We start from the raw sequence: 27,775 nt of genomic DNA, 5'->3' as shown, positions 1-27,775 counted from the left end.
AGGCAGAAGAATCATCTCTCACAAGAGGCAAGAACTGAGCACACTCAAATTTACCCTCAAACTCTGGGGGTGATGCATGCACACACGGTCTTGATTACGGTGATGATTTCACACATCATCAAGTAGTACTGATATATATCTGCAGTTCATTCCGTCAATTATAGCTCAGTAAAGTTGCTTAAAAAAAGAAAATTTACCCCTGAAGTCACCATTAAGCTCAGGACCACACCATCTCCTCTCAATAAATCGTCAGTCCAGCCAGGCTTTGCTTCCCACCTTCCTTTGACTCCACTTAGGAACCATGCATGCTACTGTGGGTAAAAGACTGACCCAACATCGTGGCATGGGAAAAGAGCAGATTCGTGGCTCCCACCTCACCTCGCGCCAGGGCACTCTGGCATGTACTAATGGCTACACTACCATCAAAATTAGACTTCCAGGGCCGGCCCTGTCGCTGAGTGATTAAGTTCGCACACTACACTTTGGTGACCCAGGGTTTTGCAGGTTTGGATCCTGGCCATCAAGCCATGCTGAGGTGGTGTCCCACATAGCAGAGCCAGAAGGACCTACAACTAGAATATACAACTATGTACTGGGGGGCTTTGGGGAGAAGAGAGCAAGAAAGAAAGAAAGAAAAAGAACAAAGAAGATTGGCAACAGATGTTAGCTGAGGTGCCAATCTTTAAAAACAAATTAGACTTCGTCTTCAATCACCACCTTTTTTTTTTTTAACTAAATCTCTAGGGCTGAATTTAGTTATGATTCCACTAAAATAATACTGAGACTCGACCAAAGACTCTCATAACTTCACCATCTTTGTTTTTGTTATCTAGCAAAAAGCAATCCCAAAATAAGAATTTACTGAACAAATTATCAACTCTTCAGTCATCTGCCTTAAGCCCCCAAAATTCATCTGATTTGTTTAGAGGACAGTGTTAATAACAGCATTAATATCACCTCATATTTGTGTACTGCTACACATACTACAAAACACTTAAGACACATACTGTGGTTTGACCCTAGAGACCCTGGTAGGTATACAGAAGAATTCTTAAAAAACACAGCCATTAAAGAGTGGACACAGTAAGATACCAAATTCCAAATCTAGGGAAAATCAGCCTTCCCTGAGCAGCTAACATGTCATGATTAGCATCAGCAGATGTGGCTGTGTGACATACATGGATCCCAAGAAACAAGACCACAAAGGCCTGCGAGGGAATGGGAAGCAGGCCGCACCTGGAAGGGAAGAGTGAGGTGCACTCTGATGGCTATGGGCAGCAGACGTCACCAACGGGCCACATGTCTGGTTATCAGAGCATACCTGGGGCCCTGATAAAATGGGGGCAGCACCTGAGGCTGAGGGGTCCAAGCTACAGGGACTGGAGTGGGGATGGTGGGGTTAAGAGCATTCTGTGGCACTCATCACCTATCAGTGGCCACAAACTAGAAAGGCAGGGTAAGTCAGCACTCTTTGTCCTATTCCTGCCTCAAAAGCTCCCAGACCTCAAGGCAGATGTTGAAGCTAGGCAGAGGCTCCCTCTGGCTGACTTTGAGGGTCAAAGCCGAAGTCTTTTGATGAATACTACACTGGAACACGAGAAGCATTGGCACTGAGTTTGCCAAAACCAACCAGATAAAATTTTCTTAGGTGGCAAAATGGCAAGAAAATATCCTCATAGTCAACACGTACATCTGTGGCATAGAGAATGTCCACAATCCTCTGTAACACAGGGTTGTTTTCCCCCTCGTTCTCCTGGCATATCAATTCAATGTTCCTTAGCTTTCCAAAGTAGAAATCTCTCTCTTTCTCCAAGTCTTCGACGGTAAGTTTCAATACGTTGACCTGCACAAGACATTAAAAAGGGTGAGACACCTGGCATTCATGTACCAATAACACATCAGACAAACTTCTAGCCCAAAAGGAGATGTGGTCTTTAATCAAACTCTCTAACGTGGACAAAAACCCACTGTAGTTTAATGTCAATTTTCTTCAGCCCCAGATAAATAACATGGGCTTGTTCACTACCACCTTGACTATACTAACTCTCAGGAAAGGGCAGACTACACCAGGAAACACGCAGGAACTTCCCAGGCACTGAGAAAAGATCAGGGAGAAAAACTATGGGAGCCTGAGACAAACAGACAAGCAGAATCCACAACCCAGCCCAGCAGGATGGCAGACAATCATAAATTGAGTCCTTACAGGGCACTGGTCCATCAAGTCCAGACCTCTCTGCGTATGGAGGTCAGCAAAAGACAGGGTCTGGTCCAAGGGAGCAGGGTAGAAATGGCGAGCCAGGAGGGGAAGACTAGCCAAAGATGATTAATATTAGCCAAAAACAGCTAGGACCGAGGGAGGCCTGGGCACGGAAAACTCAATGATTCTTCCCAAAAGTCTCAAAAGGGAGAGGACAGTGGCAGCAGGGAGCAAACCCCACCACATTCCACTGCCAGCTCCACTGAGCATCTCCTCAGCTCACCACACAATGCTGCAGGATCCTCCAGGAGTCCCAGTGAGGGGCTCTAATTTCCACAAAGCGGCAATGAAGGAAGAAACCTCAGTGCGCAGGCCAAGACTCTATCTAGCCAAGAGTAATAAAAGTCATAAGGACTCTTACGGTCCTTTGTGTATTTTAAGCACAGTGTATCTTCATTCCCGTATTCAAATCTATGACACGTGAATTCAATTTAATGCTCACTAAATGCAAATCACACAGCATCCGTGCCACATAAAATCCTCACAGGACTTACAGGCTAGGCCACAGGGCAAGCCAAGCCAGGAAATCACAGGGGCAGCTGCTGAGAACAATTTGGGTAGCAGGGAATTCCAAGAGCCAGAAGCACCCCAGAAATCTAGTTCAGCCTTCTGAATTTCTAGCTGCAAAAAATGAATCAAACAGCTTACCTAGCTTCCCCACACTTCTTCTGATCAAGAAGCCAGACACAACCAAGGGATCGAGCCCCGTTCCAGGGTGGAAGGAAGCTCCCCTTCAGAACCTGTAGTCAAGAAGCACTCAGAGATGAAGCGCAGGTGACTGGAAGCACCAGGACCATTTTGTCAAATACTTAACTTCAATGTTCATCATCAAAAGGCTGAACAGCCCAAACCAGGACCAGGTTTGAGATATCCTTTCACTATTCCTTTATCAGTCACAGAAATCACTTTTAAAAATCATTGAAAGTTTCGATAAAGCACTACCATTACCTAGTAGCCAGCAAATCCAAATCATCCACCTCCCCCTACTCACCCCTCCCTGTTTTACTGCTACTTGTTTCCTTTCCTTCAAGTCTCGTTAGCCCCAAAGGGGAGCACAAGAGGGGAGAGAAAGGCAAGAGCTGACCAACCTCAGCAGTAAGCAGGAAACTGCCCTGGATCCTCAGCTCCAAGATCCAAGCACCAGGGAACAGGCCTTCCCATCATATTAGCGACCAAAGAGGAAAGGACAGTCAAAACAGCTTAAAAAGATATGCTAGCTTGGACTCCATCCGCACACTCACGTTTCACTAGTACCTCCCTCAAAACCCATTTAAACCTTCTCTGGCCTACAAATCATCAAGGCACCAGAACCCAGCCTTCTGGGTCCCACCTGTAAAGCCAAAGCAGCACTCCTCCTTGACAGCACTCAAAGCAGCACTCCTCCTTGACAGCACTCAAGGAGCACGTATCCACAGAGACAGTGAGTATACACTAAGTCACTGGCTTTCACTTGGTGCTCTTCTAAATGCTTATTTATGAGCTTATTAAAAACCTGTGGCTAGTAACCACCGTCACTCTTAGAACCTTCTCTTGTAGTAAAATAGCTATAACCTAAGAAGCCCAAGGAGAACGCTTTGGACCTGCATTGGCCAACATGGTAGCTATGAGCACTTGAAATGTGGCAAGTGCAATTGAGACGGGCTATAAATATTAAATACACTCTAAATTTCAAAGACCTATAACAGTCTTGAAATGAAAAACATCCCACTGATAATTATTTGTATTGATTACACGTGAGAATGATACCATTTTGGATATACTGGGTAACGTGTTATTAGAATTAATTTAACCGGGCCAGCCCAGTGGCGCAGCAGTTAAGTGTGCAGGTTCTGCTTTGGCAGCCTGGGGTTCGCAGGTTCGGATCCTGGGTGTGGACATGGCACTGCTTGGCAAAAGCCATGCTGTGGTAGGTGTCCCACATGTAAAGTAGAGGAAGATGGGCATGGATGTTAGCTCAGGGCCAGTCTTCCTCAGCAAAAAGAGGAGGACTGGCAGCAGTTAGCTCAGGGCTAATCTTCCTCACACACAAAAAAAAGAATTAATTTAACCTGTTTCTTTTCACTTTTCCTAATGTGACTACTAGAAAATTGTAAATTATACATGAAGCTCATATTTCTGGTTTGCATTCTGTTTCTATTGCACAGTGCTGCTTTAGACTAAAATCAACTGAAAGTAAATTTCTCCCGGATGACATAAGAATGTGGAATTGCTGCCCATCTCCCAAGGATATGAATACTACAAGGTAATTTGTAGAATACACTGTTCTTCTCCTAGCCTAACAAGCCCCTCTGGCTCCATTTCCCACACAGGTCACGGCCCCAAGACGTCCACACCTTTATCAAGGGGCACACATTCAAATACTTCCAGAAAGAGCATGTATGAGCCAAGGGAGTCAGTTACAGGGGGTGGTGGTAAGGACGTCAGTGACCTGGAGAGAACCTCAAATCCTTCATATGAAGAAGAGGAATAAACGAAAACCCGGTGCAAACCAAATAAAGTACTTCTGAGGCAGGGCTGGACCATGTGGGTGTGAGGCAGGTTCCAGACCCAGCTCAAGTGACTGAACCTCTCCGAGCCACACTGTTCTTATCCGTAAAACCTCACAGGGCTGCTGCACAACTGAGATTAAAGTGCCTAGTAAAGTAATGACACACACTCTAAAATTGTTAGTCACTGTTTAATTATTATTAACATTCACGTATTTCACCCCAAAAATCTGATTCCTGTGAACTTTCAGAAACACTACATAACCTATTTCACTCTATCAAAACCGCAGAGAAGGGGCCAGCCCCGTGGCCAAGTGGTTAAGTTCGCACGCTCCGCTTCAGAGGCCCAGGGTTTCACCGGTTCGGATCCTGGGCGCGGACATGGCACCACTCGTCAGGCCATGCTGAGGAGGCATTCCACACGCCACAACTAGAAGGACCCACAACTAAAAACACACAACTATGTACTGGGGGGATTTGGGGAGAAAAAGCAGAAAATTAAAAAGAAGATTGGCACCTGAGCTAACAACTGTTGCCAATCTTAAAAAAAAAATTTTTTTTTAAAAATACACTGTAAACCATTCATTTAAAAAAAAAAAAACCCACAGAGAAGAACGGTAATAATCACAACTGTCTTTTATCCACTGCCATTTACCCCATTTATCCCAAACACCACTCCAGGCACTTGACATAGCATCAGCTCGTAATCCACTCAGCTACCATGACCAAAGCACTAGCCCCACTTCGCACGGGACACTAAGTGCAGAGAGGTGAACTGACGCATCTCAAGGAGAAGGAAGTGGCAGAGCCAGAACAATCTCCAAATCCGCGCAACCCGAAGCCCGTGCTCCCTCCCCTAGGACACTAGCTGAGCCAGACAGCAGTCACATGGAACACGCTGCACCTTCTCCTAGAGGGCACAAGATCAACCCTGCGCTAGCCACCCAGTCCTGGCATTTACTGTTTTCCTCTGAAGCTGTGTCCTGTGTATATCCACATCTGGAAACCAACAGTTACAGGGAAGTCTCCTTATTCTCCAGGATGGCGTACTTGGAGTGACAAGTGACACACAGTGACAACACCCAGAGGGTGCTCAAGGCAGCCACACTAATGGGGATGGTGACCCAGTCACCCTGACACTCCCAGGGCACGTAGGACCACGGGGCACACACAAATCAATGAATAAAAACACAAAATGTGACCTCTGAGCAGGCTCTTATGTCCCATCTCCTGGGAGCAGGGTCAGGGTCGCGAGAGCTTCTGGATTAAAAGTGAGGTCTTTTTCCTCAGGTTTTAGGACTCGGCTTTTAGGAAAGTAAAAGGGTTCAATGACAAACTCAGGGGCATCACAAAGCACCCCTGACTTTAAAACCGGAATTAATCAAGAGAGGCATGCAAAAGCAAACAAACAAACTGCAAGAATTAGTGAGAAGATGTCTAAATGTCTAAAATTTGTTCTGCTCCACAGAGACTTCTGACAAGTACCTTCAGGATATTTAACTAATCCTGAAGAAGACATTTCAAATGACTGACCTGTTAAGAACAGAAGAGCAACAGGCTTTTCATACCAGTTCCACTCTCAACCTGAATCTCCAGGGACCCAGGATTTCAGTAGAGACACTGCGGAATCTTTTTTTATTTACTTCTTTAAAAAGGAACTTTCCTTTATCTTCTGTCACAGTCAAAATTCAAGAGGCACTTTCTGAACCCCAGAGACTCCTGACAGCGTACCAGACTTTCAACAGGGTTCTATCGTATGGGTGGGTTTCCAGACAGCCATCGGTCTCCGTCACACTAACAGATGTCAGAAATGCCTGACCAGCCCCCACCTCCACATTCACGATCCCCACACCACACCAAGTGCTCACACGTGACATAAGGACTGCTTCTGCAAGCAGACAAGGCAGGTCTCCCTCCAAGAACACAGACAGGCTTCCCCTGATGAGCGCAGCAAGTGTCCTCCCCCCAAGGACTCCCACCTCGGATGGAGAGGGGGCCTACCTGCTGCATCAGTTCGGCTGCCTCGTCATCCCCGTTGCCCACACCAGGATTCTTTCGCACCACACCCGGGCCAGCCTTAGGGGTTGCTGTAGTTCTGTGTGCTGCAATGGGCCTCTGTGGAGCTGAGAGAGGAGCAGAGGTTTCTTAAGAAAAGAAATTTCAAGACAAGAAAAACACACCAGACAAGAGGAAGCTGTGACCAACTGCCCTCCACAGCTATGCAGTGAAGGGACCCGACATAGACAGCCCAGCATGCAAGACAACACCCCCACGCTGGCCCAAAGTGATGTTTTATCCTGGCAGCAGAGTTAAGTACCAATTTTAGCCACAATCTTCTGTGCTGGGAATAAGTCCTTCTGTGAGGTCTTTTTCCCGCTGGGGTGAACAGGACTATCATCTGAAAAAGGCAATCGTTATGGTGCATGAAGATGATCTACCTTAACCCAGCTCGAACCAAGTCCACATACAGGGCAGCTTCAGGGAGCGAAGGCAAACTTCACACCAGGGCTGAGCTCTCAGGCCCAGCTGTTGCCAGGTGCCCACAGCTCCCCAACTGGAAAGTAAGATGCCTCCTAATTCAGAACCGTGGGCTCCCTGGACCGGGAAGAGGAGGGCGGTAGAGACTGCTCTTATCACTAATTACTTCAAACCCGCCGCCTGCGCACCTTTGAGGTGGTGTTCAGAGGGGTAAGGAGACAACAGCAGCACACTGACTACGATTTACTGATTTCTCTCAGTTGTAATAGCCAAAGGCAGACAAGGAAAAGGAAAACGCAGTGAAGGGGCCAACCTATCTACAAGTTAAAATCATCAAGAATGCGCTACCTCAAGGAGATTTATCAATCATGATTCTATTCACTCATTCCGCAATTATTTTGTAAAGCTTGTACTTTATGCCAGGCTTAGAAACACGTGATCTTCCTAACACCCCAAACTATTCAATACTCATAAGGCCTTTTGCCCGCAGTAACAGGCATTTCCTTAGGATGATCTCTAGTATGTGTTTATTCCGAAGACTAACGCTTAATGCAAGTCTCCACGTGCCCGTCAGCAGCATCTGAAATATGAAATGCACAGGGTTACCTATGCAGTTCGCCATTCTAGGAAGCTAAAGAATAAAAGTACTCAATATCTGGAGCTATCGGAACCCTGACATACTCTGCTGATGGGAATGTAAGATGGTGCAGCCACTTCGGAAAAGTCAGGTAGTTCTGCAAAAGGTTAAACAGTTATCATATGATCCAAGAATTCTGCTCCAAGATATACTCTTAGATATACACCCAAGAGAAAAGAAAACACACGCCCACACAGAAACTTGTATAGGAATGTTCGTAGCAGCAGAAGCAGCATTATTCCTAACAGCTAAAAAGTGGAGACAACCCACATGACCATCAACTGATGAATAAATAAAATGTGGTATAGCCATACAATGCAATATTATTTAGCCATAAAAAGGAATGAGGTACTGACACATGCTACAACATGGATGAAACTTGAAAATATTATGCTAAATGAAAGAAGCCAGACACAAAAGACCAAATAATCTATGATCCCATTTATATGAAATATTCAGAATAGGTAAATCCTAGACAGAAAGTGGATTAGTGGTTGCTTAGGGTTGGCTGGGGGCGGGCGGGGGTGGGGAAGAAAAACGGGAAAACAGGAGCGACTGCTATTGGGCACACATAAGGTTTCTTCTTAGGGTAACAAAAATGTTCCAAAATTGATTGTGGTGATAGTTGAACACACTTGTGAACATACTAAAAACCATTCAATTATACACTTTAAATGGGTGAACCGTAACAGCACATGAATCATCTCAACAAAGCTATAAAAAGTACTCAGTGTCCCTCTCTACCTACCACACAGATCAGCCTCTCTCTCAAGGTACTACGGGACCTTAACTAATGTTCTTGCCACCTTCTGAAAAAGGAGTTAGCATCTATAGAACATCCACTTGCCCTAAATTATACATATGTTCTATGAATATACTACTGGAAACACATTTTGGGAAACCTACCAGGCCAAGACCTTTTAAAGAAGGTTCCTGCCCCTGCCTCGCACATTCCGCTGGCATCACAGCAAGTTAAAGCCACTTAGGAGCTAAAGTTGTAGGGAAGGGCGGGGAAGCACTACGTAAGCACGGGAAGCTGGTCTGCAGAAAGAATCATGATGCAGAGAGCCAAGAGCAGTCCCTGAGAGACCTAGAAAGTTCCTTCAGTTCCTGGGAGTTCAGGTCTGGTTCTAACTTCCCTTCCTAGGGCTCTGTGAAATGTCCTTGTGTTCAAACTAAAGCTCTCTTTCATGTGAGCTAACCCGAGGGATTTCTATTCCATACAACTAAAGAGTAGTGACAAAACTGCATACTCACTCAGTAATTCACTCAGGCCTCAAGAACAACCCTCTGGGGCAAGTACTGAAATTCCCATTTTATAAAGGAGGAAATTGTCGGGCAGAGGTGAAGTGGCTTACACTGGGCTACAGAGACCTAAGAACACATACAGGTCTGCCTGATGCCACGAACCACACTCCCGCCACAGGGCTGGGATTATGCTCCTTAAGCTCCCTAAACCTATGGCTACTCGGAAAATTCTAGTTGAATGATGAATGAATGAATGAATATCTGGAATACTATTATTTGGAAATGGTGTTTGTTTTGTTTTTTTACCTGCACTGCTAGAGCTGAGAGGTTTCTTCGGTTTGTTCAGAGCTGGAGCAACAAGGGAGGGAGCCACTGCGGTTTCTTGACCTTGTCTGGCAGCTACAGGGTCATAGTCTTTTCCATCATAGTTTGCATCAAAAAACTTCTTGAACCACTGAACGAATTCAAAATTATCCTGAAACTTTCCTTTTACTAATTTGTCCACAGGAATTATCTGCAGAGAAACATCAAGACTGTTTAGCTCAAAGCATGAAGTTTTTGGCAAGCATCAAACGTGTTCATGCACCAAATCAGTATAAAGCACTGCCAAAAGGGGAAAAAAATATTTTAGAGGCAAGAACTTAGTGCTAAGTAAGCCCCTGGAAGTTCATAGAGCAAGTTTCATTCAGTTTGCCTTCCACAGAGTACCTAAACCGGCCAACCCCCACCCAAGTCCATCAAAAGGAATAAGAAAAGCAAGAGCAGTAGGTGTCATATATAAGTCACATGCACACATCCTAAGATGCATCATTCCCATGTAACTTGCACAGCCACAGTGCCTGTCACAAAGAATGAAATCCAGAGCACAAGCTAACCACAGGTATCTACCATGAACTCTGTTAAAGAAAATTCTGTCTTAAAAATAGGTCAAGGTGGGGCCAGCCCCCTGGCCGAGTGGTCATGTTCACGCGCTCCACTTCGCGCCGGCCCACAGTTTCACCAGTTTGGATCCTGGCTGCAGACCTGGCATCGCTCATAGAGCCATGCTGGGGTGGCATCCCACAGAGCACAACCAGAGGGACCTACAACTAGAATATACAACTATGTACTGGCAGGGGAGCTTTGAGGAGAAGGGAAGAAAAAAAAAAGGAAGACTGGCAACAGATGTTAGCTCAGGTGCCAATCTTTAAAAAAGAAAATAGGTCAAGGTACAGACTCAGTCACAGGGTAGATTTCTACAAACTGCTATGATGTTTTTCAAGCAATTCCATCCTATCAAAACATATTTTAAGGACCCTGTACGTTTTTTTTATTGTACAAGAATGCTGTGTTATCAGGTATTACTTCAAATCATTGGACTGTGGGCCAGAGCTTAACTATCTTTTAACTCTTTAAGGATTCCAGCTGCAATGGTATTTTTATAAAAAAGAATGTACGTAATGATCTGAACTATATCCACCCCTCTGAGCAAATAAATATAACTTTTTTAAATTACTTTGTATAATACTAAAACGTTTACAAATAAAATGTTATGACCACAACTCACTTTAAAATAATCCAGAAGTACAGGGGGTGGGGTAGAGGTAAAGCTGGAACAAAACTGGCCTGAAGCTGACAATCATTGACACATGGGAGATCAGCACACTATTCTACTTTTGCATGCTTTAGAAATTTCCCTTATTCAAAAAAATATATATAATTCCAGAAAAAGAAAAAGAAAAATCACTGTATATAAGCTACACCTAGTTTAACCATGTCTGGTAACTAAATGATATTCTTAAGACTACAAATGCACATTTTATATTGTACAGAGACAAACTAAAATAAAAATAAGACTGATTTCAAAGTAAATAAAAAACAGATACACCAGAAAGACAATTAGGGGATGATTATAAGCTTTACTAAAATAAATGTCTTCCCCCCCAAAATGGTTTAAAAGGATAAACCCTTCTAATTTAATTGGGGGGGGGGGTAGGGATTGCTTAATTTTGCAATAATCTATTATCTAAAAACAGAGATAATATCTGTCCTAATGAACCCGGGTGAACCATGTTTCTAGTACCTTCAAATAACCTTGGGGGCAAACAGAACTTCCCAGTACCTACTAGAGATCTTCCTTGTACCTTGCTATAACAAGTATTTCTAGAATCTTCCCTATTAGAACTATTTACTCTACCATATGGTATGCTTTACAGAAGTAAATCCAGAGATTAAAACAGTTGGAGCTGCGACTAATTGAGATTAAACAGTAATATTAAAAAAAAAAATCACGGGGCCAGCCTCGTAGCCGAGTGGTTAAGTTTGTGTGCTCCACTTTGGCAGCCCAGGGTTTCACCGGTTCGGATCCTGGGCACGGACATGGCACCATTCATCAGGCCATGTTGGGGCAGCATCCCACATGCCACAACTAGAAGGACCCCAGCTAAAAACAGACAACTATCTACTGGGGGAATGTGGGGAGAAAAAGCAAAAAGAAAAAATCACAGGTACAGATTTACAGGTTGATTCCTCCAAATGGTTACTAACTTCATGATGAAGAAAGCAGACGGCGAGGGAACTGGTGGTAGCAGGGCAGAGGGAAACTCTGCTCCTAGTAAATTCTGCATTAACTGGAGAAATGATAATTATGTAAATCGGGAAAAGAAAAAATGTCCAAAGTTATTGGCCAACATCTACATCCTCAGTAACAACCACTAGTTAAGAAACAACCTAAATGAAAGAATAAAATTGACTCACTTTGTCAACACCCATCCTCTTAAAACCTGCCTGCAGGATTTTGAAGTTCTGGATGTACTCGTGTTCAAGCTTTGCTTGGAACTTCACTTTCTTCAAGGCAACAGAGCCTGGGAACAGCATGTCCATAAACTGACAATAGGCAGCCCCTGAATGAACAACAGAATAAAATATACACCAGGTCATTAAACACTACTAGTAAATAAGTGGGGTGAACTTTTACCCAGACCCACTTAACCCACATACCATTTAAGAAGTTGTAAAGTGAACCTACAAAACCCAAAAGCTTCATTACCACTTGACTCTCAAGCCAATTTTTTAAATCTATAATAAGACTGTGGTTTTACCTGATAAGTTCTACAACACATTTGCAACTTGGAAGCCTATGATGAGGAAAAAAGGGATGTTTCTATGAAATTTGAAAACTACTCTTTATAAGAAACCAGCATGACAATAAAATGACCACTACAAAGAAAAATGAATGCCTACAAGAGAAAAAAGGGAAACAGAGCTGACGCTGTCTGATTTGTCACAAGGACTTACCCTCCTCCCCAGTGGTGGGAGGGATTTCCCAAGTATTTCAAAGATCCGTCCTCTGACCTAGGTTAAGAAAATGGTTTTTCTAAGATGTCTGTCTTTCTGAGCTTCTTACATCTCTAAATAAACTTAACCTATCATTTTATACACAAAGTTGAATAGAAGACATATTTGTGTTCCTCCATTTAAATTTTTTTAATTTCAAAGGCAACTCAAAGAACTTACCACATACATTTTAATCTCATTTCCTCCTCCCCAATTTCATTCCTTCCCCCACTTGCCCATTTTTTTCATCACCACCCCCAAAAAAGTGTTTTCTTGGTGCTTAAAATTTCCAGGAACGTTACTTCTCTAATGCCTACCAAACTGCACCTTCCTGATACAGGGCAGGCTTCCCTGTGCACTGACTGCTCCTCCAGGGCTAATTTCGCCAAAGAACAAGCCAAGGAAGACGACAAGAAATCCAGTGACTAAGCAATAGGTGGTGTGCAGAACACAGACCAGCGTAATAAGCACATTCAACCTACTTTAAATCAGGCCAAGCTGGCTCCCTGACAGTTTTGGCACAAAGAGTGCCATTATCATTATTTTTGGAAAGATGCAAAGAGAGCAAAAGCACTTCAGTGACCAGAGTGACATTCTTAGCAGAAAGGAACATCGGAAAGTGAAAGCCTGATTTTTTCTCTTGAGGAAGATTAGCCCTGAGCTTACATCTGCCACCAATCCTCCTCTTTTTGCTCAGGAAGATTGGCCCTGAGCTAACATACATGCCCATCTTCCTCCATTTTATATGTGGACGCCTGCCACAGCATGGCTTGACAATCGGTGCTAGGTCCATGCCCGGGATCCAAATTGGCAAACCCCAGGCCGCCCAAGCAGAGCGTGACAACTGGACTGCTACAATACCAGGCTGGCCCCAGTGAAAGCCTGATTTTCGAGGTGGCTGATTTATTTACTCATCCAACAAAAATATACTGAGGGAATTTTATGCACCAGGCACTGAATTAGCAATATTTATATTTTTTAAAATAGGGACACTAATAGCTTCTTAAATTCTAGAGGACAATGACCCAGTTTCTTTAAGAAACTAAGAGCACAACGAAGAGGAGTAATTGTTAAATTCTAAAAGAGATTTAAAAGTCAATTTACTATTTGGAACATATAGATCTTATCTGGATCCTGATATATAAGAATCAACTTAAAAAAAAAACAGACACGGGGCTGGCCCCGTGGCCGAGTGGTTGGGTTTGCGCACACCGCTGCAGGCGGCCCAGTGTTTCGTTGGTTCGAATCCTGGGCGCGGACATGGCATCGCTCATCAAACCACGCTGAGGCGGCGTCCCATATGCCACAACTAGAGGGACCCACAACAGAGAGTGTGCCACTGTGTACTAGGCGGCTTTGGGAGAAAAAGGAAAAAATAAAATAAAATAAAATAAAATAATAAAATAAAATAAAAATCTTTAAAAAAAATAAAAAAAACAAAACCAGACATACACACACGCAAAAATAATCTACTAAGCATCTATACCCATAGCACTGCTCTACATATGAAAGATATTTTTCTGAAACAGCAAAATAATGTGCATTTATTCCCAAGCCATCCATGGGACTTCCAGCTCAAGTCAACCAAAACTACCTAAAAAGAGGAGTCACCTGCTTGCTTCTCAGGAAAAAACCACTTGAAGAACTATCAGTTTTTATTTTAGAGCTGGAAGAATCCTTAGAGCCATTATAAATTTAAAAACTGAGAACCAAAAACTATGTCCTAAGACCACAGAGGCCAGAGACCAATCTTAGGATCAGACCCCAGGTCTCCTGAATCCCATCTGCTGCTCTTTTCAACAATACCATTATCCACTCCCTTAGAACCCCTTCAGTTGAATAAAGAAGCATTTCCTGGCTCAGGGAAAAAAAGAGATACAGCATGCTGCCACGCTGACTGAGAGAGAAGCTCAAACAGAGAGTTTATACATAAAGAAAAACAGTAAGACCCCACTAAAAATGGACAACGCAGTTGGACAATTCACAAGAGACATGCAAATGGCTAACAAACGCTGGAGGTCTAGCCTAAGGAAGCAATTTTAAAAAATAGGGCAAAGATTTACACAAGAAACTGGTTACCATAACTATTCACAGAAGTAAAAAATGGAAGCAACCTGTATGTCCAACAGTAGAAGCAATAAATTACATAAATTTTAGCACACCATCTGCCTGAGAGAATATTACACCAGCACTCAAAATATATTCTTTTTCATTTTTGGGGGAAAAGCTCAAGATGTAATATCAAAAGAAAAAGATACAAAACATATCTATGTCTTCATATACGTAAAAATACCCATCTTAATACATATGCATAGAAAAAAACTAGAAGAAAACACAACGTATTAGGTTAAACCATATGAAATTACTGTTCTGTAAATCAAAATGCCTGAATAATGCCAAAACTAGAAGGACCCACAACTAAAATATACAACTATGCACTGGGGGGATTTGAGGAGAAAAAGCAAAAAAAAAAAAAAAAAGAAGAAGAAGAAGATTGGTCACAGTTGTTCGCTCAGGCACCAATCTTTAAAAAAAAAAAAAATGCCTGAATAGTGGCCATCTTTGGAGGGTGGTACTGAACGCATTCTATTTTTTAAATATTTTATTATGTACTACAGTGAATATTACTTTTATAATCAGAACACAAAAAAAGAAGGTAAGTGCTTAAAAGAAAAAAGTTTATCAACTGCTTTTTCCAAAAAGGCTGAAAATTCCTGGCCCATAAATGTCTCGGCTGGGTACAAAACAGGTTAACAAGGGGCCTTCCTTCCAGTCTCTGCCTTAATGACAAAGGCTGACAACAGAAGCAAGGCTAGAAGAGGAGCCCTCTTAGACGGCCGCTGTCCCAACGACCTGCAGCTTCAGGACGCAGACAGACTTAGGGCAGGACCAGCTGTGCCACTGCATCACTGACTGCCACAGCCCCACCCTACCAGGATCTGCGCTGCAAGCAGAGAACACAAAACAAGAGCATAATGCTGTCCCCGCTCCAAAAGCTTGCAATATCTCAGGCGTGCTGGCTCTCAAGCCTTTCGAGTCAAGGGTCCCTGGGAGAATTAGATGAAAGCGGCAGCCAACATTCTGCCCAGATCCAACAGATGCTCCCCTAACCGGAAAACCCCAGAGTGAGAACTCTCGATGTTTTAACACAAACACACAGGAAACACACTCTGACTATTAAATCTGAGAGTGTTCAGGCTTCAGGGAGTGAGTGAGGCTTGTGTCATCCTAAAGGATGAATGAACTTTGGAAATAGAGGGCTGTGAGGAATCATTAAGGCAGACATTAAAAATCAGCCTCAAGATATTTTAACATGGGAAAAATAATCCTACTTTAATTTTAAAAGCAGGAAACAGAACCGTACAACATATGTGTGCTTATATTTGTTACTTATTGCAACAGTCTGTAATAGCAAGAGACTGAAACCAACCAAATGTTCATTAATAGGGACTGACTGCGGAAATTACACCGCCATACAAGAAAGTGGCATATGATACACAGATATGGAACACTCTCCAGAATATACAGTGTGATTAAACATGCTACCATTAGCGTAAAAAGGGAAAAAAGAGAATACACACACACATAAAATATGGCTAGATGGATGTTTTTTGCTCGTTCATACACATTCTCTCTGAAGGCTCTCTGAAGGTGATGACACGTTTACTTCTGGGGCAGGGAACTGGGTGGCTGGTAGACAGGGTTAAGAGGGAGACTTCTCACTTTTCATTTATCTTCTTGTTCCTGTTGAATTTTAAGCCATTTTGACACTTTCAGTCACTCAAAAAATAAAAACCATATACAGTATGTCAACTATATTTAAAAATTATAGGAAAATATTGAAAGTACAGCTAAAATGAGTAACCTCAGGCAAGCTGCTTAACCTCTCTATGCCTCAGTTTCTCTACCTATAAAATGGGGACGCTAGTCCTTACCTTCCAGGTTATATATGTAAAGCACTTTGGAAAGTGTCTGGCCTATGGTAAGTGTTCAATAAATAAAGCTGTAAGTTAAAAAATACATATATAGGGGCTGGCCCCGTGGCCGAATGGTTAAGTTCGTGCGCTCCGCTGCAGGTGGCCCAGTGTTTCGTTGGTTTGAATCCTGGGCGCGGACATGGCACTGCTCATCAAACCACGCTGAGGCAGCGTCCCACATGCCACAACTAGAAGGACCCACAACGAAGAATATACAACTATGTACCGGGGGGCTTTGGGGAGAAAAAGGAAAAAAATAAAATCTTAAAAAAAATAAATAAATAAATATATATATATATAGATACACACACAGCTAAAAGATAACAATGACTACCATTAACTTGGGACATTACAGCAGATTGTGGTTTTCTTCTTAATACATTTCTATAACGAAGACTTATTTACTTATAAGCAGAAGAAAACTGGTTTCTTGTCTTTTGTTTTGCTTTAATTAAGGCAAAGAAAAATCAAGGAGGTGCTTGATAATTTAGGCAAAAAAGGTTAAAGAGCTACTTCCTTAAGCAGAGGAGTGACATAATAAAAATGGTTTCTTACAAAGGCTGCAGACTAACGTGGCCCAACAAGAGGAACAGAGGAGGGGGACCCAGTGTCCAGTTAGCAGTAAACTGAAAAAGGGCCAGATCCAAAAGACCCTTCAGAGACATACAGAACTTTGAGAATTAGCTTCAAAAGATGCTCTCAGGCCTGCGACACTGGAAGAATGGTAGAATCATGGCCCAAAATGGAGTGTCTGCAAAAGGGAGCCAACTTAAGGAGAAAAAGTGGGGGAGGTCTGGTTAGGGGCACGGGCACATGCCCTCAGAGCAACACACGACCAAAACTGACAAGCTGTTTTACAGACACTCAAGAGCTAGCAGGGCCCCACAATAAGCTGAGGAAAAAGGAAACCTAGCATCTGCCAGGGCACATCAGGACACCTCTCCCATTCCGTACAGCACAGGAATTATAAAGGAGGCCAGGTTGGAGAGAAGAGAAGGGGGAGCTGAGAACACTGAGGGAGAGTCACTCTACATGTTCAAAGCACAATGCTGGGCCCTTGGAAAAGTGAAGAGAAGCCTGCATATGGAATGGAACTGAGGGAACACAGGAATGGTTGACAAAAAGCAACCAGCCTCCCTTTTTTGACACAGCAAGCCCTCATTAAAATCATTCTTTGTGATCAGGGATTTTTTCTTGATGACTATCTTTCCAAAACACTTGATAACTAGCTCCCTAAAACAGGGAGACTACAGAATATAATGAATCGTGAAACAACCTGCCAACTCTGTCACTGAAAGCTATCCAACCTTATCCCACTACAAAAGCCAAGCAGAGGCTTGTTTCACTGTTGGGGGGCGGGGAGCCCGCAAGGCTGACAAAACTCAGCCATTTCACAGGCAGCCAACACATTAACAGTGCAGGGCCCCACAGCTTTGCCCTCTCGAGGGAGAGGCCTATTCCCACCTTTCAAAGGTTGGGTTTGGTAGACAATTCTGGTCTGCTTGATCCTCTGCTCATCAGAGGCATCAGGAGGGAAAGGCACCAGTGTTCAAGGCTGCTGGGATTCTCCCTGGGCCTCAGTAGACTTAGCAAAGAGCTGAGGAGCCTCACTTTCTCTATGACTCCAATCCCCTGGAGGCAGCCCTTCTTCAGGGACACAGTGTGCGGCTCATCCTGTCTGGTTTCATAGTGGAGGCCAGGACCTGGTTTTCTAAACACCAATGTGAAACACAATGCAACCATCTACAAACACGAGAGAAGTCCTACACAGCTTTCAAAAAAACAACTAGCTAACAATGAATGAAAGTTTGTTTACGTATCAGTTAAGTGTCCTGCACTTGCTACTTTCTGGGGAAAAGCACTTTATCTAGGATAAGAAAAATGGCAGGCCATGCTGAAATTCTTCACAGATCTTTATAGAGACATTATTATCAATTATATAATTTACATTTGTTTAACTCTCTTCCAAATGCTTCTTTTAAAAAGGTTTAACATGTACACAGCAGAAAAAGTATGGGCTGGGTGGTCAAAAAGATCCGGGTTCAAAACCAACCTTTGTAAGGCATAAGCTGTGCCCCATCGGCAGTCTCCTCCTCTGTAAAACAAGGATGTGCCCCACCTCAAGAGAGCTACACTCACCTCCACGGTCTGGCCCAGAATCAATGTCCAAGAGCTATTTTCACAGGTGAGTCTCACCACAGCCCAACATGGGGCCAGGTCTACTACCCCGTTTACAGACAAGGAACTAGAACATTAAGGGACTCATCCAAAGTCACAGGGCTCAGAGCAGACTGAAGCCTCTTCATGGCCAGTCCTGACTATCCATGACAGCTCCCTGTCTGAATGAGAGAACCCTGGAGCCAGATCAGCACATGTACAACTTTATCTACACATGAAAAGAGATCTCATTTTCCAATTAACTAAGTGGAATATACTTTGGAGCGTATTTCTAGAAAGAGGTAAATTTTAGAAATTGCTGGTAAAAAAGCTGGCTCCAATGAAAACTAGGATGACTTCACCCCCACATTAGTCACCAATCACGGGGCAAACAAGTGCTTTAAAAGCCTCAAACAAATGGGGATGTGGAGATGAAACTGAGGAAACTAATCGAAAACGGGGGAAGGCAGTACAGATCTAAAGCTAACAACCTATGCCCACAACTAACAGAGTAACTAACGTTTAATAAGCCTGGCTCTTGGGCACCACCATTTCACTGTACAGCATCATGCGGAGCCTCCCTGTGACCACCCGCACAACTGAGATTAACCCTCCCAAGGGAAACAACAGGACAAGCAAACGAAACTCAGACCCAGACTAGGACCCAGCTATAAAATAAGGAAGTTCAAAAGCTGAATTCATAAAAAAAAAAATCATACAAATGAGAGCAATCATTTTAAATCAGTTCAAATGGCACCAGTCAGTAAAGGAAAAGTCTGGAGAGTGAGTAGGATACAGAGGTTGAAGAGCAGGGGCTCTTGGCATGACGAAGGTTCAAGTCTCAATTCTGTTCTGGGTTGTGTGACCCTGGACTTGTTTCTCAATTTCTCTCAGCCCATTTCCCCACCTGTAAGACGGGGTTAATAAACATCCCTACCTCTTGGAGGTACAGAGAGAAGGAAACGAAGAGATACCTGAAAGGCATTTACATGACCCCTGGCACAGAGGCTTCAATGAAAGGATTACTGTTCTTGTCACACTGGGAGAGGCTGAGGGTTCTAATTCTCTAACCTACACACAAGATAAGAACTTCAGGAGCAGCAGAATACACATCTCATCCTTCTGGAATATTCTTCACCTCACCTATCTGTCAGGACAGTCAGGGGCAGTCAGCAGAACTCTCAAAAGGTGTGACAGGAAGTCTTTAAAGGAAGTAGAAACTGGTAACACCTTCATGAAAAATAATTACCAAGAGTCTAAAGTTTATACTCTTTGATCTAGCAATTCCATTTCTAGGAATCACTGAGTAAATAAACTGAGATAAGATTTACATTAATAGATACTCAACCTACCCATTATTCACAATGGAAAAATTACAAACAATCTAAATCCAAAAACTGGGAAGATTTTTAAACAACTCCAGCATATCCAGAAAGAAATAGCACACAGCCATTAAAAATAAACACTTTCAAGATACTGAATGACAGCAGAGAAGATCCACAATCTAACATTAAGTGAAAAAAGCTGGAATACATACAACTATTTAAGTGCACAGAAAACTGAAAGAAAACATCCAAATGGTGGCTTTCTCTGAATAATGCCACTACCAGAATTTTCCGTTTTCTTCTTTCTAGTCTTCTAAATGTTATATAATTATTATATACAGAAACAGAACATGTTTTGTTCTGGTTTTAAATCATTAACTCTGTGCCAAATTCTTATTAAAGAGTAATTCGATAAAACAGTGGCTGAAACAGCATCTGCCTGACTTTAGTCTTGTGCTACTTGAGAATAAGAAATGCCACTGATAAACTAATATGAACTACAACAATTACAATTACTGTCCTCAAATAAAACATTTCAAAGCTGGATGCACAAGAATGCAGACAGAGAATTTGGGGCTAAGCTGTAGGCCTCAAAATAACAATCTCTACGGCAGGAAATGGTGGCTACACAGGCCAGAAGCAGTTAAGTGCAGTTCCTTTCAGAAGTGGAACCAGGGGGGCCAGCCCGGTGGTGCAGTGGTTAAGTTCACACATTCCACTTCGGCGGCCCGTGGTTCATTGGTTCAGATCCCAGGCGCAGACCTACGCACCACTTGTCAAGCCATGCTGTGGCAGGTGTCCCACATATAGAGGAAGATGGGCACGGATGTTAGCTCAGGGCCAGTCTTCCTCAGCAAAAAGAGGAGGATTGGTGGCAGATGTTAGCCCAGGGCTAATCTCAAGAAAAAAAAAAAAGACGTGGAACCAGGGCAGGGATGAGAGGAAGAACTGGGGCAGCCCTAAGACAGAACCTGAACCTGTGGCTTCCACAGTCAGATACAGGCCTGCACATTACTGAAGGAGCTGCAGGCTCTCCTGGAAGACTGGTCTAGTGAATTTCTCTTACCTGAGCACAACTGTTCAATCTTTGTCAGATTCAACTGCAGAGACTCATTGATCCAGGCCAGCATGTCATGTCGACTTAGGTTATCACTGGTGACTGACGTTGAGTACACGTTCACTGCCATCTTCTACAGCACGTGAGGAAGAGAGAAGGGCTCGAGTTAGTAGGCATGTAAGGGAGAGCAGGCATTTCCTGGAGAGTCACCCAGAGCAGACCTACGGGAACACTCTATTTTTAAGTCTCTTCTTCCTCCCCAAGAGGCCAAATCATAGACACTAGGATTCCAGCCATGAGCCTGGATTTCCAGACACAAACATGACTTGGAATGAACTGCCCAACACCAGCCAGCCTGAAATTTAGGCCTCATTTTAATGTGACTGGTGTAAAGTTTTAAGCAACAAGACACTGAGTAAAGGGATAATTAAGTGCTTTCTGAAGGGAGGCTGATGCACAAACAAGAACGTCCCTGTCTAGAAAACATTAGCCCAAGCTTATCCACTGACAAAGCAAAATGTTTACAGCAGTTTTCTTCAGATGGTGGCCTTTTATTAATTTCTTTTTATGGTTTTCACCATTTTCCAAATTTTCTTTAAACATTATATTGACTTTCATAATCAAAAAAGTAAATAAGCTTTTCAAATAACCTAAGTACCACAAAGGTAGTGGCAAACGACCTGGTAATGAAGAATCTTTGGTACTAATTCTCTGCTGAGCCACCTGGGGACCGGAGGGCATCTGAGGCCCTACTAAGCGCCAGAAGCTTCACAGGCGTTTATTTAAACTTGACAACTCTCTGCAAGGTTCACCCCATTCTCATTTTACAGATGAGGAAAGAGAGGCTCATCACAGAAGCCCTGGGAATTGGCAGCCAAGCCTGCCCAGCGCCATCAACCATTCTTTCCCTGAGCCTAGAAAATGCTGCCCCTCATCTTTCTGCCAGGCCTTCAAATTCAAAACAACGAACACACAGAAACACACTAACCTTTTAAAATGCTATTAAATGTGGACGCCACCGTCATCCTCAGTCAACAAATGTTTACCGAGCACTGCACTAGGGCCCAAGAAACAGACAAGCAGGAGAGACCAGCTGCTACCCGTAGGGCCTTCACATGCTAATGGTGGAAGTCTGACGCTGACCAAATACAAGGACAAATGTCATTTCATGTCGACCATTTAGGCAATGGGGGTGGTGGGAATGCGGTCAGGGAAAGCCTCTCTCTCGAGTTGCCGTTGGAGCTTAAGAACCAGAAGGAAGCAGCCACATGGAGATGGAAGGGTGGCAACAGCCCAGTGAGCAAGGGGAGAGCAGGAAGAGAAGAGGGAAAAGAAGTGAAGAAACCAGATCATGTCAGGCCTCTGCAGGCTATGGTAAAGAGTCTGGATTTTATTCTCTGACTTCTAAGGAGTCCACTGAGGGGATTTAAGTGGGGTAGAATCACACTCTCATTTGTTTGATAAAGATCACCCTGACTTCTGGTAGAAAGGAGACTATGGGAAGGGAAGCCTCAAGCAATATAAGATAAGGGCAGGCTACTCCAGATCTAAACGAAATTTCTGGGCAATTACCAAGAGGACACACAACCATAAAACACTGGATTTCTTTTTTCTTCTTCTTCTTCTTCTTCTTCCCCCCAAAGCCCCCTTGTACATAGTTGTATATTCTAGTTGTGAGTCTCTAGTTATGCTACGTGGGACGCCGCCTCAGTGTGGCCTGATGAGTGGTGCCATGTCGGCACCCAGGATCCAAACAAGCAAAACCCTGGGCCGCCTCAGCGGAGCGCACGAACTTAACCACTTAGCCACCCAACCAGCCCCAAAACACTGGATTTCATAGTGACCTTGACACACAATTTTCCTCACTTCATGAGACGTCAATATTACTAATGGCGGGGGGAACCTCAGAGCAAATCTGGAACCACGATGAGACCCCATGCTCTCTTGCTGCACTTCATTTTCTCCACCTAGTGCCTAGTGTATGAGCTGGTCTTCTCACTTCCCATGTCTCCTGCACTAGGCTGCTGCAAGCTCCAGGTCACAGAGCCACAGAATGTGGGCGCTGGAAGGGATGCAGATCTACCCATCCAATCCCTTTCATGAGCAGGGGTGACTGAGGCCTGGAGAGGGAAATGACATATCAATCAGGTCTGTGCCCTCAAATCCCCCACAGCTCTTGTCACAGTGCCCTGCACACAGTGGGTGCTCAGTAAATGCTTTTTTTAAGGTTGGCAGGACAGCATCAAAGAGATAAAAATGTCCCTATATAAACTTTTTTCAGACAGCAAACCATCAATATTCTTACATTTTTAAACTCAGATGATAAAACCACGTTAGACAAGAAGCCAACAGAATTTAGCTCCTGACTCCACTGGGAAATTAATCCCTATGTTCCCACAGTACTTCATTCAAACCTCTACCATAGGAATTATCATACTGGATTGTCATTATGTCTTCATTTCTGAACCATTCCTGGACCAGATTTGGGCCAGGAGACAATTTGCTCTATGCAAAGAGCTAAGGATTTCAAGCCAGGAGGACCTGGGTTTGAAGGTGATGCTGTCACTCCTTAGTTGTATGACCTTGGGCAAGTTACTTAACTTCAATACACCTCAGTTACCTTAGAGTTAATGCCACAAAAGGATGAGGTGAGGTTTAAATGAGATAAGGTACATAAAATACTAGGCATGGTATCTGACGCATAATGAGTATTAAACAAACAAGGTCCAGGGCAGGGAGGAAGCCTGTCTCATTCATCGTCCTATCTCCAGTGCCAGAAACAGTGCCCGAGACCTGCCACCATCATCTCCCAGGATCCACTGCCACAACCTTCAAATTAGTCTGTCTCAATCTGTTCTTACACAGCAGCCAGAAAGAATTTTCTGAATCACAAATTAGATCAAGTACCTCCCGTTTAAAAATCACTGAACAAATAAATGAAATGCACACTGTGTGCAAAATGCTATTATAAGGTACCAAGGAGAGACATCCACACAAAAGACACGGTCCCAGGCTGAGCACTTACAATCTACTTTGGCAACATCCACACACACACTGGGTACTGTGTGTGTCATGCTACCATAAAATGTAAGCAGCTGGTTAAGCCACGTGTGTCTCCTGACCACACCCCAGCCCAGAAAACGTTAATGGCCTTTCATCATCATGTAATTTAAAACTCTTTCATTAGCAATACATTAATACCTGGTCCCATGTGCTCCGTAAACTCTGCAGCCACTAAATACATAAGGGTAGGCACCCAGTGGATGTTCAATAAACATCCAATGACTCAATTAATTAGCTCTTCCAGGCAGTCAAAAGAGAGCCTAGTTCTCAGAGCTACAGTCAGCCACAGCTCACTCTTCCTCCATAAGCATTCCATTGCCCGGCCTCAAAGGAAGGCTCCAGAATCACCAGGCAAACTTCGCCCTTAAAAGGCTCCTTGATCCAGGTTTCAACTGCCTTAGAAAAAGCTCCCTCTTGCCTCCCCAGGTAACTCTTCTCCTTGAGCAGTTCTCCTAGCAGACTCCCAAGCCCCTTCTGATTCAACGCTGACTGATGAGCACCCTATTACTTTCAAGGCACCCTACTGCGCCCTATGGAAAGGGGGAGAGAGGCACTGCCAGAAAAAAAGCCACGTGACCCTGAGTAAACACCTTTCTGGATCACAAGTGGCTCACCTGTGAAAGGTGAACAGCACTCTCTTCTGCGCAAGGGGGCGGTGAAGATTAAATGAGAATCCAACTGAAAACACTTCAGTGCACACAGCACATCACGTCCTAAGCTTCCCTCTGCGCCGGAAACCATGCTAGGCATTCTGAAAGGCCACAACAGAGGGCGCGTGTGTATGAAAGGTGCTACCCAGCTCTAGACCTCAAGGAGGCGGGGTGTACAGAGAGTATATAACAGGTAAGTTAAGAGCCTCCACTCAGGAGTCAGAGATGTGTGTTCAGCCACTTGCTGAACATCACTTCACCACTCAAGAGTCTCGGGCCCCTCCTTTGTAAAATGAAGATGGTCTCTCTTAGAGACAGCGATATCAAATCACATGATGCAGCACCAAGCACTTAACACAATGCCTGGCACACAGCAAGTGGCGAATCAGCAAATAGCTGCTGTTATTATTACTACTCTTAGAGACAGCCCATCAGAGAGGTGGACTGCCGGGCTCGGCGCACCTTCCTTCAATGGGCCTCAGGATTCTCATCCCCAAATCGGGGCGGGGGCCACAGTCTGCCCTGCAGTACGACAAGACGGCTGTAAAGCAGGGACCGGAAAAGCACTGTTCACAGCACCCTGCTACGTGCTCTTCCCAGCGGTTATGTGAAATTGTCTTGTCCACGTGCGTATTCATTCTTATTTCCTACCTGTCTCCCCACCACAATGAAGACGCCTGGACAGCAGGCCTTTCCCCTCCTGCTCCCGGGTGTCCAGCCAGCACTCAGCACAAGTGTCTAGCACTTAGAAGGCGCTCAACAAATACCCGGTGAAGAAAGGAAGGCGTCCACTGAGCGGGCTTACATTTTGCCATGCACCGCGATAAGAGCTTTCTGTACGTTGTATTATCATGGTCCCCATTCCACACACGAGGAAACTGGGGCCCAGAGAGGTTAAAGCACCTGCCCAAAGTCACACAGGAGGGAATCGAACCCAGGTCCGATTCCAAAACCGGAACTCTCAACCATGAGGCGACACCGCCTCTTACAGCAGGGCTCCCCAGAGCTCCCAGGACCCCCTCCAACCACACGCCCCTCCGCCCGGGCCCGGTCACCCCGGGACCTCGCGCCACCGCTGTCCGGATTCTACACCGCAGCGGCGGCCCAGAAGCCCCACGCCGCCGAGGGGCAGCCCCCACTTCCGGCCCAAGGCCCCGCCCCCGACAGAGCGGAGCGCGCGCCCCCCAGCGCAGCCCGCGCGCGCCGGGTCACGGCCCCGCCCTTCCCCCACCCGGCCCGAACCGCACCGCCGTGGGGAGCGGCCCGCGCCCCGCTCGCAGGGCCCGCCGGCGCCTGCGCGGCCCGAGGCCCACCCGGCCGGCCCCGGCCGCCGCTCCGTGCCCGCTAGCCAGCTCACCGGCTCTCGGTGGGACGGCGTCCACGGCCCGTGCCCGGCTCCGGTTCCGTCTTCGTCTCGTTCAAACCGTCCGACCCCGCCCGCGCGCCCGCGCGATGACCTCACACGCACCACCCCCCTCCCCACTACGCGCCGACGTAAAGGCTCGTCATCGCCCGCCGGCTCCTTTTATAGAGAGGGACTCAGCCGCGCGCCGGGGGCGGAGCCCGGTCCTTGATCGACAGCTGAGGCGCCCAAGGGGCGGGGCGCCGGCCGCCGGAGCAATACAGCCACGTGGTCCGCCGCAGCCAATGAGATCCTGCATCGGGCCGTGTGTGACTCCGCCTAGAAGGCGGGATCCAGTTACACATTCTCCACCCCAGGAGCCAAAAAAAAAATTGGTTTTACAATGAATTTCTGCAAAAATGGGTTATTGGATAATAAAGATACTTGATAGGCGCTATGAGGAAAGATTTAAGTCACCTCAGAGACACATTCTGTGACCACCCTCTAATCTCATCATCTATTTATTTTCCTCTGGGTTCCTTATGAAGTCATCTCGTCTATTTGTTTAGACCTTTATTGTCTGCCTTTCCGTAAATTCCACGAAAGCAAAGATCTCCACAGTCCTGTTCTCGGCTGTGTCCCAGTGCCTGACACATAGGTTCTTAATAGAGACTTGCTAAAAGGATGAATTACACCCACTTTACAAAAGAGGAAACTGAGGCTCAGAGAGGCCGATTGACTTGTCCAGCATCAGAGGCTGCTCCACGTTTCCAGCTGGTTTCTTTGTCTTGATATCATTTATTCATGTGTTCAACAGATATTTATTTTCCCTGGTCAATCAGGCCCTAGGGCTTTGATGGTGAGCGAAAACCAGACACAGCCTCTGAGGTCTTTAAGTTTTCACTCTAACAGGGGAGGCAGAGGACAGAATTAATGACACAAATCGCTGTTTAATCACAAACCAGACTTTGTGCTAGGCAGGAGCGGTATGCGGTAGGGATGAGGGCACCTGGGTTGCATGGAGTGGGGTCCTGGAGGCCCCTTCCGGGCCAGGTCTCACCCAGTTAGCTGCTGAAGCCTGGGCAGATGTTCAGGGAAGAATGGGGTGGGGAGTTTGGGCAGGAGCTGTTTATCAGCCGGTCTGGAGGCATTTGAATTTTATAACCACCTGTACTGCTGGTTGTCTCTCTGGTATGTAGAGCTCCCAGAGTTCATCACAAGGAGTGATGACCGCACCTGAGCAGTGTGGGAAGGCTTCCCGGAGACGATACTTGCCCTAAAAGATGAGATGTTAACCCAGCAAAGGGGCTGGGGTAGGAAAAAGCAAGCAGGAGGAAACGGCAAAAAGCCCTGTAACCAAATGATTTGAGAAATAGTAGTAATTAGCCTTATAGTGAATTGATAGGAAGCATGGATCATCGAGTAAAGATAAATATTCTTAAGTGCTTTGGGGCAACGTGTGTTACCCCAATTCTATACGGGAGAACATTAAGTTCCCAAGAAGCTAAGCAAATTTCATGAGTAGCAAAGCCAGCAGGTCTGGGTTCAGATCTTCACTCTGCTAAGAGTTAGAATTAAATGAGATGTGTGTGAAGTTCTTAGACTGCTCCTAGCGCATAGGATGTGCTCAGTAAATGTTAGTGATTTCTGAGTCCCTTTCAATTGGTGTCAGCATTCAATTAATGTCAATTAATTGTTGTCAGCATTACCTAAAGGCCCTTTTGGATTGAGGGGAGGACGTTAGTGTTGGGGATGAGATCCGTGGAGAAAGCCAAGTCAAGAA

At 44.8% G+C, this 27,775-nt stretch overlaps 1 protein-coding gene across 2 annotated transcripts in view; it reads right to left on the bottom strand.

Moving 5' to 3' along the window:
- Positions 1-26,242, bottom strand: part of MAPRE1 (microtubule associated protein RP/EB family member 1) — a 28,160-nt gene extending 1,918 nt beyond the window's left edge. Inside the window, exons 1-6 of one of the 2 annotated variants that reach the window (XM_070588013.1) lie at positions 26,008-26,242; positions 20,947-21,070; positions 11,843-11,988; positions 9,413-9,620; positions 6,745-6,866; positions 1,691-1,843 (exon numbers count right to left, since the gene is read on the bottom strand). In XM_070588013.1, coding sequence (XP_070444114.1) covers positions 1,691-1,843; positions 6,745-6,866; positions 9,413-9,620; positions 11,843-11,988; positions 20,947-21,067 — 750 coding nt within the window. In that variant the 5' untranslated portion in view covers positions 21,068-21,070; positions 26,008-26,242. The remainder of the gene's footprint in view (positions 1-1,690; positions 1,844-6,744; positions 6,867-9,412; positions 9,621-11,842; positions 11,989-20,946; positions 21,071-26,007) is intronic. The other variant, XM_070588014.1, reaches the window with a different exon arrangement.
- Between the last annotated feature and the right edge of the window lie 1,533 nt (positions 26,243-27,775).

Source organism: Equus przewalskii, chromosome 21, assembly GCF_037783145.1.
Source record: "Equus przewalskii isolate Varuska chromosome 21, EquPr2, whole genome shotgun sequence".
In the NCBI taxonomy this organism is placed as follows: domain Eukaryota; kingdom Metazoa; phylum Chordata; class Mammalia; order Perissodactyla; family Equidae; genus Equus; species Equus przewalskii.
Note: the sequence above shows the minus strand (reverse complement) of the source record. Positions and strands in the feature narration are given on the sequence as shown.